Here is a 20286-nt window from a genome sequence, read left to right on the forward strand (position 1 = left end):
TTGAATGATGTATTATGATGATGACATTTCCTTTGTTTCTCCTGAAAATCCATCTGCAGAGTTTAGTAAAGGGAAAAATATGTAGGCAGACAACATAAAATTGTAAAGTAACTCAATACAGCTGTAACTTCTCTATTTTAGCTAAGCCAATTTCATTGTTTGCCAAGATTTTGAAGATCATATGAAACTGAAATTACAACCCATAACGTTTTAAGTCCAGGGTACAATTGAAACAAGCAAGGGTTATGTGATAAAGTCTCTGGTACATACAATTACCAATGTAAAGACATGAAAACTAGTAGAGCCACAGAGGTTTCTCTGTGAAAGAATCCTTTGCATCTGTACATCAGGAGTCAAATGTTAGGAAAGACAGCATATCCCATTTAAGCAAGAAATGTGGAAGATCATCATTTACATCTCATTAGATAATTGCATAATCACAGTATACTTACAGAATGTATATTATTCCTTCCAGTTGTCTTTATTTCTGAGCCATTTCTGGAGGAAATGTGAGGTGGGCAAGAAGTGTCCTAATCCACCTCTCTCAAACTATAGTCACATAATCCAATGAATAGTAAGTGCTATTTGTTCATTGTAACTTAAAATTTTCTGTAAATGAGTTTTCTTGTGTCTCTTACTATGAGTAGTTTCTTTACATCCACCTGAAAATAGGTCATCTGAATTGACAACAATCTTCTAATTTTTTAAATCATTTATGCAATTCCTGGCATATATTTTACACTTCGTGAATTTAGGAAATTATGTTTCACAGAACAGCCAGAGAAAGTGTTAATGCAATGGATATTATTCCATCATGACTCCCAACCTAGATTAGGAACGACTATGTTTTTAAAAATCGTGAGCAAATTAACTACTTCTTCCATTAACAGCTATAGACACACTCTGGAATCTCAAAGGCTTGAGCTTTCTCCTGAGACAATTATGAATAAATTCAATAAAGTTTTACTGGTACTGAGAGAGAACAAAGTCCAACATGCACAGTCAATCAAGGAGAGCCTTGATTCATTTTCTTCATACCATGAAACCAACTGGATATGCTTACAAAAATTCTACAAAGAATATATATATATATATATGTGTATGTAGTACCTGTGTGTGTGTGTGTGTGTAGTATGTGCATATATGTATATATAGTATGTGGATACAAGCACACTTATAATAGAATCTCTCCTGTTTGCAAACAGGCTATCTCTAATCTCTTTATCATTCGTGACTTTCAAGTAATTCCTTAGATCAATACATATTCTAAGCAGTTATATACATTATTGATATGAATAGGTTCTTAGTTTAATAAGAAAATCTTTGTGGCTCCTTGACCTCAGATTTATTTTCTATGTGAAAAATTTTTTTTCATAACATAGGTCTTAAGAGCTTGGACAGTATTAATGTCATTTATAGTAGAAGAATGCAACATGTGTGTTTGAATGTTACTTCTAAGTTGAATTTGGATATAACATTGAACCTTGGATCTCAAGTCACCAGGGCCATTGTGAACTCATTTTAATAGTCATGTTCATTAATTTTGTAACTGACAACATATTTCTGTAATTAATTAATTTTTTGAGATATAATTGACATATAACACTGTGTAAGTTTAAGGTGTACAGTGTGTTGGTTCAATATGTTTATATGTTGCAATATGATTGGCATGTTGCCTAGCACCTCTATCAGGTCACATAATTATAATTTCTTTTCTGTAGTGCGAACAATTAAGATCTAGTCTCTTAGCAAATTTGACATTTATAATACAGTATTGTTGACTGTATTCACTATGCTGTGTGTTAGATCTCCAGAACTTATCTACTATTTGCATCTTAAGGTTTTAGTTAGGTTTTTTGTGTTGTTGTCGTTGGAATTGAATGCTATGTATGTACAAGGTAGCCTGTTAAAATAGTTATACTGATGTAATGTTACTGTAAGGAAACTTGTCTGAATGTTCTACATCAAGCCTTTTAAATGCCTCAATTGCACTAGCCTTTCCACTCCGATGAACTCACCTTGGTTCTATGATGGAAAACGTCAGATTTTATTTTTATTCTTCAGTCTAAATTTTTTTTAATTAATTAATTTATTTTTGGCTATGTTGGGTCTTCGTTTCTGTGCGAGGGCTTTCTCTAGTTGTGGCAAGTGGGGGGCCACTCTTCATCGCGGTGCGCAGGCCTCTCACTGTCGCGACCTCTCTTGTTACACAGCACAAGCTCCAGATGCACGGGCTCAGTAGTTGTGGCTCAAGGGCCTAGTTGCTCCGCGGCATGTGAGATCTTCCCAGACCAGGGCTCGAACCCGTGTCCCCTGCATTAGCAGGCAGATTCTCAACCACTGTGCCACCAGGGAAGCCCTCAATTTTTAATTTACTTAGAGATATTAGAGTGTGGCTATTTATAAAGTGAATCAATGCTCTCAAACACTAATCCAAACTAACTAAATGATGTCACCTCTAATGGCTAATCTATACTATAAGTATATATGTTTCTTTGTAATGTATATTTATCTGTATATGCTTAAACATTTGCCCTTTGTATTCATATGTAGTATTCAAAAGCTATACAAGGCATTTTACTTGTCATTTATGTTTGTTTGGTACAAGTGATTACCACCTGGATGTGTATGTTCAGGGGTCTAGGGTGGGAAGACAGGCTTGTAGCAGAAAGACCAAGGAATATGCTGTTCTATTAATGGAGATGAGTGATAACTTGAACTTGAGCAGTGTCAATGAGACTGCTGAGGAGGGAACAGATTCATGAGGTATGACATGAGAATATATAGGATCCAGCCATTGGTATTTTGCAAACTTTCCAGGTGATTCCAATGTGCAGCTTAGTCTGAGAATCACTAGTCACTGTTAGATTTAGAATCTCAGAAAAAGAAAAATTTAGGTTGACTTCTAGGTTTCTTATTTGTTTCTGTGAATGGTGATGCCATTCATGGTTGAGAAAATAGTAAAGGAGGAATAGTTTTGTTGCAAGGTTTTTGTTGTTGTCCAGCTTTGTTTATATGGAGTTCAGAGTGTGTATGGAATGTCTAAGAATTCAGTGGAAAGGTCTGGTTTGGAGATGTATACTTTGTAGTCATTGTAGAAAAGTGATCATCGAACTTAGGAATTTAGCCAGGGTATGTACACAGAGTCAATGAGAATAATACTTAGAAGCCAGCAGAGGAAGAAAAGCTTGGGAGCTGACTAGGAGAAGGTGAGTGAGGTGACAAGAAAACAGTGAAATGAGAGACTTACCCAGGGGAAATATTTGTCAGAAGTAGCAAATGGATGAATATCCATGAATTTTTTTTTTTTCAGTTTGGGGCTGTAGTTACTTTCTATTTGAGGGATCTATGATGTAGAATCACCAAACTCAGACTGCTCACAGGAATCTCTTCCTTCAGCTACACAACAGGGCATTTTATTTGTTACTTTGAGTATCTTATACGCATATAAGGGTGTGTGTGTGTATGGTATGTTGCATTGTATATAAAACGGTCAAATACTCTTTTTATGTGATTAGCTAGCGTTTTAAAGTGGGAGTCTATATACACATAAGTAATTACATACATATAAGTAATCCTAGAAGTAGGAAAGAAAATGTCAACGTAACAGTTTGGTTTAAGCGTGAACAACATCTCCCCACCAGCATTCCTCCCACCTCTTCCATCACGAACACTGGAGAGATAAGTATGTAACTAGTCAGCGCCAATGGATGATAGAGTAGCCAGATTTAAACTTGTGACCATTACACATTAGAACTGCCTCCTTATTTGGAAGTTTTCAACCTCAAATACATGTTCTATATTAATATCCCTTGACCTTGGCAACATACAAAAACTGAGGAGCTTTAAAAAATCTCAATGTCCAGGCTTCACCCAGACCAATTATATCAGAATATACAGGACCCAATCATCAGTATTTTGAAAAACTTTCCAGGTGACTCCTGTGTGCAACCAAGGTTGCGAATCACTTTCTTCTATGTCACACTGGTCAATCTGACAATATTTCCATAAATCTACATTATCTGAAAGCATGTTTCTATCTTTCTGATGACATCTCATTACCTAGTACTCTGGCATGGTTTTATAGGTAAGCTCATGAGATGCAGATTTGGTGCATCTGTTATAACAAAACACCACAGACTGGGTGGCTTAAACAACAGAAATTTATTTTTCCCACAGCTCTGGACGCTGAAAGCCTGACACCAGGGTGCCAGCATGGTTGGGTTCTGGTAAAGGCTCTCTTCTTGACTTCTAGATGGCTGCCTTCTTACCCTGTGCTCACATGGCCTTTCCTCCTGCATGTGCATGGGAGCAAGGCAGTAGGGAGCAAGCTTACTGGTGTCTTTTATTATAAAGGCACTAATCCCGTCAAACCAGAGTCCCACCCTGATGACTTCATCTAACCCTAATTACCTCCCAGAGGTTTCATCTCCAAATACCATCACATCACATCAGAGGCTGAGCCTTCAACATATGAATTTGGGGGAGACAACAATTCATTCCATAGTAAGGGTTGTCTTGCTGTTCTCTGCCATCATTCCTTTTAAACCAGGAGGCTTCTTTGAGACAAGCACTAATTCAGTGTAGTCCAGACAGATAAAACTGCCCTTTTGTGTTGTATATAATTCAGCAGTGACACTTACATAACTACAGTGAGCCATGACAGTTTGACCAGATTCAAATTTTACTGCCAAAAAGTGTACCATTTTTGACAGATATATAAAAAATGAGTTACAACAGAACCAGACTTTTCTTGTAAATGTTTAGTTTAGTTTGGAACTGCCTACTGCCTTTGGATTTGCTTTTCTATGTCTTGGTGAATTTGGTGCACAGAACTCCATGTTGTTTAAGACAGTTTGGTGGCAGGCTTCATGTTGGTAATGCTGCTGAATGTTTTCAGTCTCATATATGTTCTTCCCAGAGTTTGATAGATATGACATTATTTTTTCTTAGTTCCAAGCAAATTTTAGGTCATCTCATTGTGTGTGTTGCAAAGAACTTCACAATATCTTTAATAACTCCCTGTGGGGTGCCTGGAAATTCATTCTATTCACTTCAATCAATGGATTATGTTGTGTCCTGTGCAGAGTATCCAGAGTGAGAAATTCCCATTTCTAATTTTGAGACTTAAAAGTTCTAAGGTTTTTGTCCGTGTAGTATTGTACTTGGAATTACTGTGGCATTCTACTTATCTCTGTGTGTGAGTCTGTTTATCAGGGAAGGCAGGGGTGGGGTTAGAGGATGAGCAAGACAGATTGTTGTCAGACTCCTTTATCCCTGTTAGGATTAGTAAGGGGCCAATATTGTACGTAGATTATAAATAGGCAAGCAATTTCTGGGAAGTATAAAAAGATTCTTAAGATCACACACCTGGCAGGGACTTCGCAGATAAAAAATACAGAAAATGTTTAAGGAGTCAAACAAATGAGGCATGGGATGGAAACGTGTTGATGGTGATGGGTTAGAGATACAAGCCCAAGGGGGACAAAAAAGATCTATGTTGTTCATCTCTGTCTCACCTATCATGTGGCGTGAGGTGGTACATACTGTAGGTGTTCAGCAACTATTTGGTGAGTGAATGATAGAACAATCCCAGAATGACCAAAGGAAGACCCTCAAGAATATAAAACTAAGTCAATTATAGAAAGTCTCATGGAATTCAGGTTTGATTAAAAAGCACTACAGGATCCAGAAGTAAAGTCCAAGTACAAATTTAAGGTGAAAACAAACCCCATATGTTGATCAATTAAGGGATATATGCTACAGAATATCTTCTGGTCTGATAGCTCTTTTACTCAGGATTCCTGGGCCTGTCTCTGCCTCTTTGCTATCATTGGATAGGATGTGCATGATTATTTGTCTTTATTTCTGAAAACAGATTCTACCACCAGGTGGGTGAAGGAGACCTGAGGTCTGGATAATGAATTTATATTAGCAAAAAGTAGTTTTGAATTTCTACCAAATGAGTGTGACTTTAAAACCTCTCATATCTCAGCAATTAGCCCCAAGGCATGTTCTGTCAGTGCAGTTTCCTGTTCGTGTACCTAAACGGAGTTAATAAGGACCTACTCACGGGACAGCTGTGAGGGCTTGAGACAGGGAAAGATGTGTGTAGATGTGTGCTGCTGCTATTGTTGTTGTCATTATTATTATTATTAACCAGTTTAGGGATTTTAATTCTCCATTGTACATCAACTTTTGCTACAATATAGTCACTTCACTTCACTTTGCTGAAGAACATGATGTATTTCTCTGAGGCAAAGACAGCACATCCCACTAGGTACTGTGGGCAATTAACACATCACATTGATATCTACTTAATTGGCTGTACATACTAAAGCAAATATTAATCAGGCAAAGTAGTGGGTTTTCAGTAAGAGATACAAGTCTGTAGAGGTAGATGCAGAAGGTTGCTATTTTGTAGAATGGAGATACAAAGAGATTTTTCAGAGAAACATCAGATTTCCCCTTTCAGTGAGTAGCATGCTGGCAATTGGGGCGGACGGACTGTGAGCCTCTTGAGGTGAACCGGAACTGGCAAACATGTTCAAGTCTTCCCGGAAATGATTGATTTCTTCCGTTTGGTGGGAAAGGACAAAGCCAAAAATGAGAACACTAGGAAAATGGAAAAGTCTCTATTTCTACAAAATAACCTAAGTTTAGTAAAGCCCCTCAGAAACAGTCAAAAAATTTTAAGTTGTATACTTTAAGCCAAAAATGTAATAACCTTTGTTAATTGAAATAAAAAAGAAAATGTATTCAGTTATTTTTTCCTTACCATTTTTATATAACCAACAGTGTATGGGTATATACTTATAATGCTAGAAACTAATGCAATGTATCACTTTAGAGAAGGAATAAAATAATCATCATAGTCCACATCTCTTACCTTGATTCATAGCGCAGATATATCTATTCTTGGAGCATTACTGCAGCTTTGGTGCTCAGAAAACTGCGGTGGATGAAAAATGATTCTGCAGCCTTTCATCCTTCACAATTTTCACACCATCTCAATTAGTTTAACTTTGCAATCATGCCATCTAGTGCTCAAACGTCCTCAGTACTACAGCTCAACTTCATTAGAAGCAAAATAATACAGTATCCGGCAAGTTACGTTAAAAACACTGTGCTTGCGGACAGGCAATGTAATGAATAGTCCATCGTTGAGACACTAAACCAGATTTCTTGCTAAATAAATATTTCTTGTTTATCATTATTGTTTCATTAATTTATTGCATTTAATTCATAAATATTTTTGTATATTCTATTTATATAGTCATACAAATTATACATAACATACACCATATATTGAAATTATACTTATTTTATTTTTGTATTCCTTTCTGTGTCTTTCTATAACTTTAACAAAATGGTCATTGAATTTGAAGGCAACACAACCCAACGACCCAGTCATGGATTGGGTTTGATTAGAGTGGATTGGATAGAGTGGAATAAAAAGATGGAAATCATTTATTATAATATTTGATTGCATTGCATATCCTGCCCCAGATTGTGGTTTTGCTACTGCTGATGACTGTGCCTTCAAGGGTCAGGTGCTTCACGACATACCAAGAGAAACACAGAAGGGTTTTGGATTGCACGAAATATAGCAATTTACCAGAAAAGAAAAAAACTAGAGTCTTTTTGTTGCTTTACCATTGAGACTATTTTATATATCTTTTAAAAAAAAATTTAGGAAAGTATTTTTAGAAATTAATGAGCTTGAATAGTTTTCAAGATGTCCCAGAGACATGATTTTTATGTTCCTTCCTAGACTTTAAGATGGCCTCTATGTTGTCTATCGGTTCAGAAATTTAAGAGAAAAAATTCATTTCTGTAATTATGAAAAGAATAAAATTGATTAAAGACAGGCCCTATCAGATCACCTCCATCATTTTAGCATCCGAAAAAAGGTTGACAATATACCAGCTCTAACTGACTCTGATGTTAAAATGGAAAACCTCAGCCCTTGCCCTGATTCCAAGGTAGATGAAGTCCTATGGTCCATGAGGATGCTCCCCTCTGCTCAGACCTCATCCTCTGAGCTCTTTCTCCCTTAGCCTTTCGTCAGCTCCTCCTTTTGACACTCCATCCTACTTTGGGTGCTGTTTACGTGCCTTGCTTTAATCGGAATGACTTCTTTTATTCTTCACTCTCATTTAGTTCATTCTTACACCCCCTCAGATCTTACCCTGAGCATCATTTCTTCAGAGAAGCCCTCCAACCCCTGAATTAGTCCTTTCTTGTTATTAGATGGCACCCCAAACGTTTCCTTATTACTACTCACCACATTTGTAATTATATACTTGTATTATTATCTACTTTTATCTCCTACTCCCACTAGATTATAAATTATGAGCAGGCTAGAATATTCCTTTTTATAACGCTTTAGGGTCCTAGCCACTGTGTTTTCTATAATGCCTGTTACAGAGAGGTTATGCAGGAGATAGTTGAGGAAATCAACCTAAGAGTCCAAAATTGAGAACTGAGATGCCCATTGTCCCAGCCCATGTAGATTTGTGAAGTCAACTCTGCTTTTATGTCACCCTTGAGGCAAGAGAATTGTCACTGAGGCAGGAAATCCTGGTGCCTTTATCCCAGCTTCTGAAGGAATACCCCTCAGCGACTTGTCACTTCCTGCAGCAGAGTCTGGGATTGGAGTGTTTGTTCCCACCACTTACAGAATCCCTGACCTTGCTCACCACCACTCTTCCCACTTCTTGGGAATCAATTGACCTTTCACTCCCTGACCACCACTCTCCTTCCCACGCTCTTGTTCCTCACCCCCAAAACAAAGCAAAGCAAAACAAAACAAACCCAAACCAACCACCTCCTCCTGCCTCTACTGTCAGCCATCTTCATGGATTAACAGAGAGATACAGAGAACAAAATATAAATTAATATTTCAGTAAATTATCCTATCACTCTGGTATTCAGCAGAGAATAAAAATAAATTTTACACAAAGGACACATTAAGTTTTCAGTGTTTATTTTTGTAGCACTTCCCTTCTCTTTCTAGAAGACTGTAAGGGTCACCAACTATCTTAGAATATCAGACAAGCAATCATTCTGAGATCAATCATCTTCAAAGTGAGTTTTTCTTAAACAGTTAAAACATACTAAACTTCAGGTGTTTATAACCAATCACCAATATCTTCTAAAGAATAAGAAATGAAATTAGGATCTATAAGTAATTAAGTTTGACATTGAATATATATAGACACACATATGTAAATTGGGTGTTTTTTGGTGCATTGTATTATATTTTATTATAAATCTGGTATATATATTCTCATTGTTTTAGAAAAATAACACTTTTGCTTAACATCAAATACACACAAAAGAAAAATGCTTGCATTTTTGAATATTTTCAAACCACACTGAGGATTCCAAGTGTCTCTCTGGATCCCTCTCTTTTCCACCTGTGGTAGCGTCTAATAGGTGTTACCCAAGCATGTGCTTCTTGAAAGCTGGATCGACTAATTCAATTGTCAACTCATTTAGAAGTCTGACTCTTAGATGTATACTTGATGAAAAAATTAACCAAACGGTATGGAGTTCACTCCGTAGAAACTCTTTACACTTCTACCTCCACAGCAACACAGATGTACACACAGTGGCATCACTTCTTAAACTGTATCTCCGAGAACTTCCAGAACCAGTTATTCCTTATGCCAAGTATGAGGATTTTTTGTCTTGTGCCAAACTGCTCAGCAAGGAAGAGGAAGCTGTAAGTCCATGCATTTATTTCTTAAAAAGCTATTATTTGGGGTTTTTTGTCAGTGTTCTTAGTCTTTAATCTGTAAAGTTTCCTTTGTCCCATGCTTGGATTGTTTTCCACTATTCTAAGTATTGACATCACACATATTTAGATTTTACACACACAACGCAGGTCCCATTTTTAATCCTCTCTCTGATCAAAAAGAAAAGTACAGATGAATAAATGAAATCAGCACTGCTTGCCACTTTGCACCCAAATGCTAAAAATCGGAAGGACTCTCACTATATTAAAGCTACTCCTTCCCCCAAACAACCTTATTACAAATAAGGCAAACTTCCCTTTTCAGTCAATTGTGAACAAATGTTAAAAGGGCTTCACTTAAACATGTTTCTCCACAAGTAGTGCTTACAGAGATATTTGAAATGCTTCTACATCTTTTGAAAATATTTCTGAAATGTTTTCTGTGATAGTGGCAAGTTTTCAAGACAGTATCCTTCACTGGTAATATGTGAAACTAACTAAAAAAAAAAAAAAAAAAGGCTGTATGCCCATTTTCCATGTGCTTTAATTCCAAGGCCAACACTTAGATAACATTTATTCTCTTCTTTATATTCAGGGTGTTAAAGGATTAGCAAAGCAGGTGAAGAGCTTGCCAGTGGTCAATTACAACCTTCTCAAGTATATTTGCAGGTAAGAATTGTCCTAAAGACAAAACTAGGGCTTCCCTGGTGGTGCAGTGGTTGAGAATCCTCCTGCTAATGCAGGGGATGTGGGTTCGAGCTCTGGTCTGGGAGGATCCCACATGCCGCGGAGCAACTGGGCCCGTGAGCCACAACTACTGAGCCTGTGCGTCTGGAGCCTGTGCTCCGCAACAAGGCCGTCATAGTGAGAGGCCCGTGCACCGCGATGAAGAGTGGCCCCTGCTTGCCACAACTAGAGAAAGCCCTCACACAGAAACGAGGACCCAGCACAGCCAAAAATAAATAAATAAATTAAAAAAAAAAAAGACAAAACTAAATTTGAGACGACTGTATTTAGCCTGACACTAATTTACTTTTGACAGTGAATAAAAATCACTTAACTGCTCTGACCTCCAGTGTTGGCCTCTATAAAACTGAGGTTTGACAAGGTGATTTTTTTTAAAAAATAAATTTATTTATTTATTATTTATTTTTGGCTGCGTTGGGTCTTCGTTGCTGCCCGTGGGCTTTCTCTAGCTGCGGCTAGTGGGAGCTACTCTTCGTTGTGGTGCGTGGGCTTCTCAACAAGGTGGCTTCTCTTGTTGCGGAGCACGGGATCTAGGGTGCACGGGCTTCAGTAGTTGTGGCACATGGCCTTATAGCTGCTCCGCGGCATGTGGGATCTTCCCAGACCAGGAGCTTGAACCCGTGTCCCCTGCATTGGCAGGAGGATTCTTAACCACTGAGCCACCAGGGAAACCCTTGACAAGGTGTTTTCAAAAGTTTCTCTGAGCACTAAAATTGTTTGATTTAGTAATTTGCTGTTTCTGAAGTCTCTCTGGCCTCTACATATTAAAGATATGTTGCTTTGAACTTCCATCCAGGTTGTTTATAATTGTACCATGTACCATTGTTTAACAGAAGGAGCGTGTATCCTATGAGAAAGATCTGCCCAGGAGTCCAGATTCTACTACTGACTACTTACATGTCTTTATGCAATATTCTTATCCTCTTTGAGACTAAAGATCCTAATAGGTAAAAAGGTAGTGAAAACACATATTTCACACAGCTGTTTTAAAAATTAAAGTATATTTTAAAATTTTATATACCTATACATTTATACATATAGTGAATGCTAATATTAATTTTTTCCATTTCTCTCAAGACTCATTGAAAAAACATTGTAACTCAATTCTGCTAGAATAATAATTGTGCTTCACAAAGCTCTCTCTCAATGACCATGTTTAATGTCAGGGATGCTATGTACCATGTCTGTGCCCCTATTTAAGAAATCAAGTATGTACTATTGAAACATATTAAATTTTTTTTTTAAATTTTATTGGAGTATAGTTGATTTACATGAAACATATTAAATTTAAATAAAGAGATTAATGATTGGCACTACAGGTCATTGTAAGGTATTTTAAACGATAACTTCCCAGTCCATTTTTAAATAAAATTAAAATTTTTAATTCAGTACAGTGCATCATTTACATGTGTTTTTTGCGTCATGATTAGATAAATGTACAGCTGACTGTACTATGGCGTTTAAGACTCATGCCAGACACTGTGGAGTTCATTGTCAACTGTAATTGAGTAGGAATTCCAGAACCTCCTGCCATACTTTTTCTGGTGATGGTTAGCATTCAGGAAACAAACAAGACCTTAGGTTTCAGAATTAGAAAAAGCAAGAAATAGTTTCACAGATAAGATAGACTTATTAACATAGAAGGGTTCCATCCCAAGTTTTTGAACTAATTCAAGCTATTGTAGTGGATAAGAAAAGGATGACAGTCTCTTAAGTAAAAGGGAAAAAGGCTTTTTGGAGAACAGTATTGCAAGTCTTTATCTCCACAATAGAAAACCTTAACTTCTCTTAACACATTTAAAGCAGACTTTTAATTTCAGCTATTTCAAATAAGAAATAGTAGTTTGACTTTTTGCCCTTCAATTTTGCTATAATTAGGCTGTATAACAGTAGTGAACATGTGGAAATAGGCACTTTTTAATTTTTATTTTTGGCCACGCTTGTGGGATCTTAACGGCAGTGAAAGCATGGAGTCCTAACACTGGACCACCAGGGGATTCCCAAACAGCACCTTTTAAAAAACTCATGGTATAGTAATCAAGAGTTCAGACTCTAGCGTCAGATCACCTGGATTCAGATCTCAGCTCTGCAAACTCTGTGTTCTTGGAGAAGATTCTTACCTCTCTGGTGCCTCATGTGTCTAACCTGTAAAATGGAGATAATGGTATTTACTTTGCAGAGATGCTTTGAGAGTTTAATAAGTTAGCACGACTGACACATAATAAAATATATTATTTTAAATAACACATAAAATAGGTTAAAATTTTTTTCATCACTTCTTTGTCTCATTAGTACAATTAGTAAGTGTAAGGTCGGATCTTAACAAACGGCACCGCGAAACAGAGGAAAGCTTCAAGTGAGCTTTATTAGGGAGCGCTCCCGGGGCGAGGTTCACTGGTCCGAGAGAAAGGGGCCAGAGAAGTTGCACCCAGGCGAGGTTTGGGCAAGATTTTATAGGGGAAGAAGGGAAAGGGGTGTGGTGAATCTGGGAGGGCGCAGGGTATTCCTTATTTGGTGGTCTTTTCGGGTATCCTGGGGGACCGTTAGTCCCCTTCCTCGAAAGGCGGGAAGGCTGGGCCGGGTGCAAAGTCCCCAGGTCAGTTCCTGGAACTGGGTGGTCCGGAAAGTCTCCAGGTCAGTTTCTGGAACTGGGTGGTCCGGAGAGTTTCGGTCTGATGCAACCTGTAAATCTAATTGTGTTCCCCTGCCTCGGGCCAGTTGGCCTTACAGTAAGCCATGAATTAATAGAAGTTCTTGTAGAAACAAAGAGGGGATGGGAAATGAAGAAAAGCTGAAAAATTACAAAAACAATCTCTGCTATTAAAATCATTTGGGGATAGTGGGAAGCAGCCGCATAGCACAGGAAGATCAGCTCAGTGCTATGTGACCACCTAGAGGGGTGGGATAAGGAGGGTGGGAGGGAGGGAGATGCAAGAGGGAAGAGATATGGGAACATATGTATATGTGTAACTGATTCACTTTGTTATAAAGCAGAAACTAACACACCATTGTAAAGCAATTATACTCCAATAAAGATGTTTTAAAAAAAAATCATTTGGGGAAAGGGCTATTTCATGCCTCTAATTCGTTAGCACTTAACAAGTTAAAACAATTTGTGCTTGCAATTTTCCATATCAGTAGAACTGAGGTTTTATTTTAAAACATGTTTGATCTCATTTTTTAATAGACTATAAATTCGAAGCTCACAAATTACTCCACAAAGAGAGTTGATTCCTCCTCTCTGAAATAAGAGATTGTACCAGACAATCTTATTTATAGTTCTTGAATTAAATATATATATAAATTTAATATTTTATTTAGGGATTGGAAAGAAATTCATATTCTTGAATCCCAAGTCCACATTAGCATTATCCAAACACTCTTGTTCCTGTGACTGACAGGGAAACCAAGCCAAGCCAGGCCAGAGCAGATATTTGATATGATCCCTTATGAGTTTGATCCTTAATAATTTGCAATATACATTCTGCACATTTGACAGAGAGATGTTTGAATTCCTAAAGAATTTTGTGTCCATAATCATCTTTGAAAGTACTCCACTTCATAAATTTCCTGATAACCCATTTTCTTCCACTAACAAGTTTGATCCCATTGTGTTTTGTTCATACTCTTGCACCCAACAGGTTCTTGGATGAAGTACAGTCCTATTCAGGAATTAACAAAATGAGTGTGCAGAACTTGGCTACTGTCTTTGGCCCTAATATACTGCGCCCCAAAGTGGAAGATCCTTTGACCATTATGGAGGGTAAGTAAATTATTATCTTACACCCTCATCAATAAAACTGTCTCTTTGTTGTCCTGAACCTATTCTCCTATGAGGAAACTAGGGAAATAAGTGAATCCATGGTAACTCCATTCATGAACTCAAGTTCTTCAAATACAAAAACTCCTCTTTGGGAGTCAGACATTTTTTTTTGGAGTTTACTAAACATAACTTACCAAACGATTCCTTAGGAGTTTTATAAGAATAAATGGAACTTACATAAGTCATCTGCAAAATATCACACAAAAATGGGAAAAAATCTAATTCACTTTTTGAGTCCAATGCAATTTTCAGGAAATTCAAATAGTTACTATTTTAAGTTAATGTATTTTTATTAATTCTGGTTTTATTTGACGAATTTCAAGAGGCGGAAAATATGGGCCTTTGTAAGATAATGTTGCTTATTTACCTTGGGTTAAACATGAAGAAATTCTTCTTTTCTATATTACAAAATGCCTCAAATTCATTTCCACAATGAACTGTTACTTCTGTTTATTTCCAGCAGGCCTCACTGCTTGAGTACTTTTCTTACCTGTGGCCATCAGTAGTACTGCTGATGTGCAGGTCTTGCTGAGCTGAAAGAGTAAGGTTAGAGGATGGAAAACTCATTAAGCAGCAGAAAAGAGAGAACTAGACATAGATATTGTTCAGAGATCTGCAGAGGGTATTCCTCAAGTCTTTGCCTAAGAATTGATTTATGCTTGCACTAGAGGACTCTACACTAGTTTCTGGGAGAGAGTACCAGAAATCAGTACTCTGAGCCATTCCTGGGCCTTACACCAAGCTTGAAATAATTGTGTTTCCCGTAACCAGAGTAGAAAACCCTGACATTGAGACATTGTATCAAGACCTCAGAAAGGTACTACCTTGGTGATAATGTTAAAAGTTACAGTCTCTATATAAAGTTTTTAAAAGAAATCCCAATGATTCAATAGAGGTTTGGGGAAGAAAAGGTGGAATAGTTGGAGCACAAAGGATTTTTAGGGCCATGAAACATTATTCTATCTGATACTGTAATGGTGGATACATGATATTATGCATTTGTCAAAACCCAGATCTCACAAAGAGTGATTTCTAATATAAACTGTGGACTTTAGTTAATAATAATAATAATGTGTCAATATCGGTTCATCAATGGAATCTAAAACTGTTAAAAACCTAAAACTGCTCTAAAGGTTTCACATTAGAAACTATGCAATTCAAAAGGACATGGATCGGTCTTCCCTGGTGGCGCAGTGGTTGAGAGTCTGCCTGCCGATGCAGGGGACACGGGTTCGTGTCCCGGTCTGGGAAGATCCCACATGCCGCGGAGTGGCTGGGCTCGTGAGCCATGGCCGCTGAGCCTGCGCGTCCCTAGCCTGTGCTCCGCAACGGGAGAGACCACAACGGTGAGAGGCCCGCGTACTGCAAAAAAAAAAAAAAAAAAAAAAAGGACATGGATCAAAATAAATCCTATAAATGTAAAAAAAATCCAACTTACCTTCAAACCCCTAACTGTATAGCAAAAAAAGTCCAACAGAATTTAAAAATATTTTTTCCAAATTAAAGCAGTGTGCTAAAAAAGAAAACATATGTTCCCCTAAGACTTATAGTCAATGTTTATGTCACTTTATCCATAATAGCTCCAATCTGAAGACTGATCAATTGTCCTTCAATTACTGAATAGATAAACACATTTTGATACATCCATGAAATGGAATTCTACTCAGCAATAAAAAGAATGAACTACTGATACATGGATAACAATATGGATAAATGACAAAAGCATTATGCTAAGTGAATAATGCCTAGACACAAAAGACTTCATACTGTATAATTGCATTTATATGAAATTCTAGAAAAGAAAAAACTGTAGTGACAGAAAGCAAATCAGTGGTTGCCATGGACAGTGGATTGGCTACAAAGGGACACAAGGGAATTATCTATATAATGATTAGGTGGTGATTAAAGGACTGTCATTTGTCCAAATTTATCATATACCTCACAGATATCTTGTACATGTGCAAAATGAGACATGTACAAGGTAATGTATTGCAAAAAATACAAACTGAATCTACATTTCAATAGAATGTTGCCATACATATGTATTTTAAAGTGCCTAGGTACCTTCAAAGGAAAATTGAATTCTTATCCAGTTCTTATGAAAAAAAGTGTCCCATAATATGGTATTTAAGTTCAACCTGTATAAAATTATATGAGCCTGGGGAATTGTTGGAACATGTAGTCCAGTGGGACTCCCAAATCTGCTTGGACTCTTCAGAATGGACAGGTGATTATAACCACTCTGACCTCATTTATTTTGGCTTCATGTTTCTTATTAGCATTCTAAGGAAGAGAATGACAGAGAGTGGAGAATAAAAAGCAAAAAAAGATAGTGCATATAATGACACATACATCATTATTACTACCAGGCTAGTCTGTCCTAAATGGCTATAAAAATTGAAAGGAAGTCACTTTGCAAGAAATGATTGCCATTTACTATTCTGGAAACTAGATGAAAGCAAAGCCTTCCAAGGTAATAGAAATATATTTCTAAATCTCTAGGGATCTGACACTCACTCTATAATCGTGGCAGGCATACACTGGCATAGTTCTTCACATATTTCATCATGGAGACCTTGAGAATATCTCTCTTCAATTAATTAAATGCCCCACATGGTTCACAACTGTGATAAAAAGCAGTGATGTTTCTAAATTGCTACATAATTGATATGAGAATCCAGTTTTCTACAAGCCAGTCTTAAAAATATTAAATCCAGTTATCATCCATAAGTCGGTCTTAAAAATATTAAAAGTATTTGCAAAAATGTGAACAGTGTACCTCTTCTCCTTACTTCGATTGTTTTTAAAAAATAAATACATTGTTTTTATTAATATGTAAAAAAAAAAAAAGCAGTGATGTTTCACATGTTAATATTCCAGTGATGGGGAAAGCTCAGAAGTTACTAAAAGAGAAAAGATAGATATAGAATACCATTAATTTCATTAAGAATACCATTAGTTTTCTTCCATAACTCCATCATAATTGATGATTCAGTAGATAGTTGTCTTTTATTTAGTTTCTTATTTAGAACAGCACCGAGTTTACTTATTATTACTATAGTTTTAAATCCAGCGGCTGTTCTAATTTCACTTTTACATGTAGCTGTCCAGTTATCCCAGCACAACTTATTGAAGAAGTTTTCTCTTTCTCCATTGTTTATTCTTGGCTCCTTTGTCATAAATTAGGTGACCATGTGTGTGTGTGAGTTTATCTCTAGGCTTTCTATCCCGTACCATTGATCTATATTTCTGTTTTTATACAGATACCAAACTACACCATAGTATAGTTTGAAGTCAGGTAGCCTGATTCCTCCAGCTCCATTTTTCTTTTTCAAGATTGCTTTGGCTATTCGGGGCCTTTTATGTTTCCATACAAATTGTAAAAGTTTTTGTTCTAATTCTGTGAAGAAGGCCAGTGGTAGCTTGATAGGGATTGGATTGAATCTCTAGATTGCTTTAGGTAGTATAATCATTTTCACAATGTTGATTCTTCCAATCCAAGAACATGGCATATCTCTCCATCTGTTTGTATCATCTTTAATTTCTTTCATCAATGTCTTATAGTTTTCTGCATACAGGTCTTTTGTCTCCATAGGTAGGTTTATTCCTTGGTATTTTATTCTTTTTGTTGCAGTCGTAAATGGGAGTGTTTCCTTAATTTCTCTTTCAGATTTTTCATCATTAGTATATAGGAATGCAAGAGATTTCTGTGCATTAATTTTGTATCCTGCTACTTTACCAAATTCATTGATTAGCTCTAGCAGTTTTCTGGTAGCATCTTTAGGATTCTCTATGTATTGTATCATGTCATCTGCAAACAGTGACAGCTTTACTTCTTCTTTTCCAATTTGGATTCCTTTTATTTCTTTTTCTTCTCTGATTGCTGTGGTTAAAACTTCCAAAACTAGGTTGAATAATAGTGGTGAGAGTGGACAACCTTGTCTTGTTCCTGATCTTAGTGGAAATGGTTTCAGTTTTTTACCATTGACAACGATGTTGGCTGTGGGTTTGTCATATATGGCCTTTATTATGTTGAGGAAAATTTCCTCTATGCCTACTTTCTGGAGGCTTTTTATCATAAATGGATGTTGAATTTTGTCGAAAGCTTTCTCTGTGTCGATTGAGATGATCATATGGTTTTTCTCCTTCAATTTGTTAATATGGTGTATCACATTGATTGATTTGTGTATATTGAAGAATCCTTGCATTCCTGGGATAAACCCCACTTGATCATGGTGTAGGATCCTTTTAATGTGCTGCTGGATTCTGTTTGCTAGTATTTTGTTGAGGATTTTTGCATCTATGTTCATCAGTGATATTGGCCTGTAGTTTTCTTTCTTTGTGACATCTTTGTCTGGTTTTGGTATCAGGGTGATGGTGGCCTCATAGAATGAGTTTGGGAGTGTTCCTCCCTCTGCTATATTTTGGAAGAGTTTGAGAAAGATAGGTGTTAACTCTTCTCTAAATGTTTGATAGAATTTGCCTGTGAAGCCCTCTGGTCCCGGGCTTTTGTTTGTTGGAAGATTTTTAATCACAGTTTCAATTTCAGTGCTTGTGATTGGTCTGTTCAGATTTTCTATTTCTTCCTGGTTCAGTCTCAGCAGGTTGTGCATTTCTAAGAATTTGTCCATTTCTTCCAAGTTGTCCATTTTATTGGTATAGAGTTGCTTGTAGTAATCTCTCATGATCCTTTGTATTTCTGCAGTGTCAGTTGTTACTTCTCCACTTTCATTTCTAATTCTGTTGATTTGAGTCTTCTCCCATTTATTCTTGATGAGTCTGGCTAATGGTTAATCAATTTTCTTTATCTTCTCAAAGAACCAGCTTTTAGTTTTATTGATCTTTGCTATTGTCTCCTTCATTTCTTTTTCATTTATTTCTGATCTGATCTTTATGATTTCTTTCCTTCTGCTATCTTTGGGGTTTTTTTGTTCTTCTTTCTCTAATTGCTTTAGGTGCAAGGTTAGGTTGTTTATTTGAGGTGTTTCCTGTTTCTTAAGGTAGGATTGTATTGCCATAAAGTTCCCTCTTATAACTGCCTTTGCTGCATCCCATAGGTTTTCGGTCGTCGTGTCTCCATTGTCATTTGTTTCTAGGTATTTTTTGATTTCCTCTTTGATTTCTTCAGTGATCTCTTGGTTATTAAGTAGTGTATTGTTTAGCCTCCATGTGTTTGTATTTTTTACAGATTTTTTCCTGTAATTGATATCTAGTCTCATAGCATTGTGGTCAGAAAAGATACTTGATACGATTTCAATTTTCTTATATTTACCAAGGCTTGATTTGTGACCCAAGATATTATCTATCCTGGAGAATGTTCCATGAGCACTTGAGAAGAAAGTTTATTCTGTTGTTTTTGGATGGAATGCCCTATAAATATCAATTAAGTCCATCTTGTTTAATGTATCATTTAAAGCTTGTGTTTCCTTATTTATTTTCATTTTGGATGATCTGTCCATTGGTAAAAGTGGGGTGTTAATGTCCCCTACTATGATTGTGTTACTGTCGATTTCCTCTTTTATGGCTGTTAGTATTTGCCTTATGTATTGAGGTGCTCCTCTGTTGGGTACATATATATTTACAATTGTTATATCTTCTTCTTGCATTGATCCCTTGATCATTATGTAGTGTCCTTCTTTGTCTCTTGTAATATCTTTGTTTTAAAGTCCATTTTGTCTCATATGAGAATTGCTACTCCAGCTTTCTTTTGATTTCCATTTGCATGGAATATCTCTTTCCATCCCCTCACTTTCAGTCTGTATGTGTCTATAGGTCTGAAGTGGTCTCTTGTAGACAGCATATATAAAGGTCTTTTTTTGTATCCATTCAGCCAGTCTATGTCTTTTGGTTGGGGCATTTAATCCATTTACATTTAAGGTAATTATCAATATATATGTTCCTATTACCATTTTCTTAATTGTTTTGTGTTTGTTATTGTAGTTCTTTTCCTTCTCTTGTGTTTCCTGCCTAGAGA

The 20286-nt window shown here is 36.7% G+C and overlaps 1 protein-coding gene across 8 annotated transcripts in view; it reads left to right on the forward strand.

The window, feature by feature from the left end:
- Nucleotides 1-20286, forward strand: part of ARHGAP24 (Rho GTPase activating protein 24) — a 505735-nt gene that overhangs the window by 472012 nt on the left and 13437 nt on the right. For all 8 annotated transcript variants that reach the window (XM_032633271.1, XM_032633274.1, XM_032633272.1 and 5 more), the window contains 3 exons: nucleotides 9598-9730; nucleotides 10338-10411; nucleotides 14131-14252. In XM_032633271.1, coding sequence (XP_032489162.1) covers nucleotides 9598-9730; nucleotides 10338-10411; nucleotides 14131-14252 — 329 coding nt within the window. The remainder of the gene's footprint in view (nucleotides 1-9597; nucleotides 9731-10337; nucleotides 10412-14130; nucleotides 14253-20286) is intronic.

Source organism: Phocoena sinus, chromosome 5 (assembly GCF_008692025.1).
Source record: "Phocoena sinus isolate mPhoSin1 chromosome 5, mPhoSin1.pri, whole genome shotgun sequence".
NCBI lineage: Eukaryota > Metazoa > Chordata > Mammalia > Artiodactyla > Phocoenidae > Phocoena > Phocoena sinus.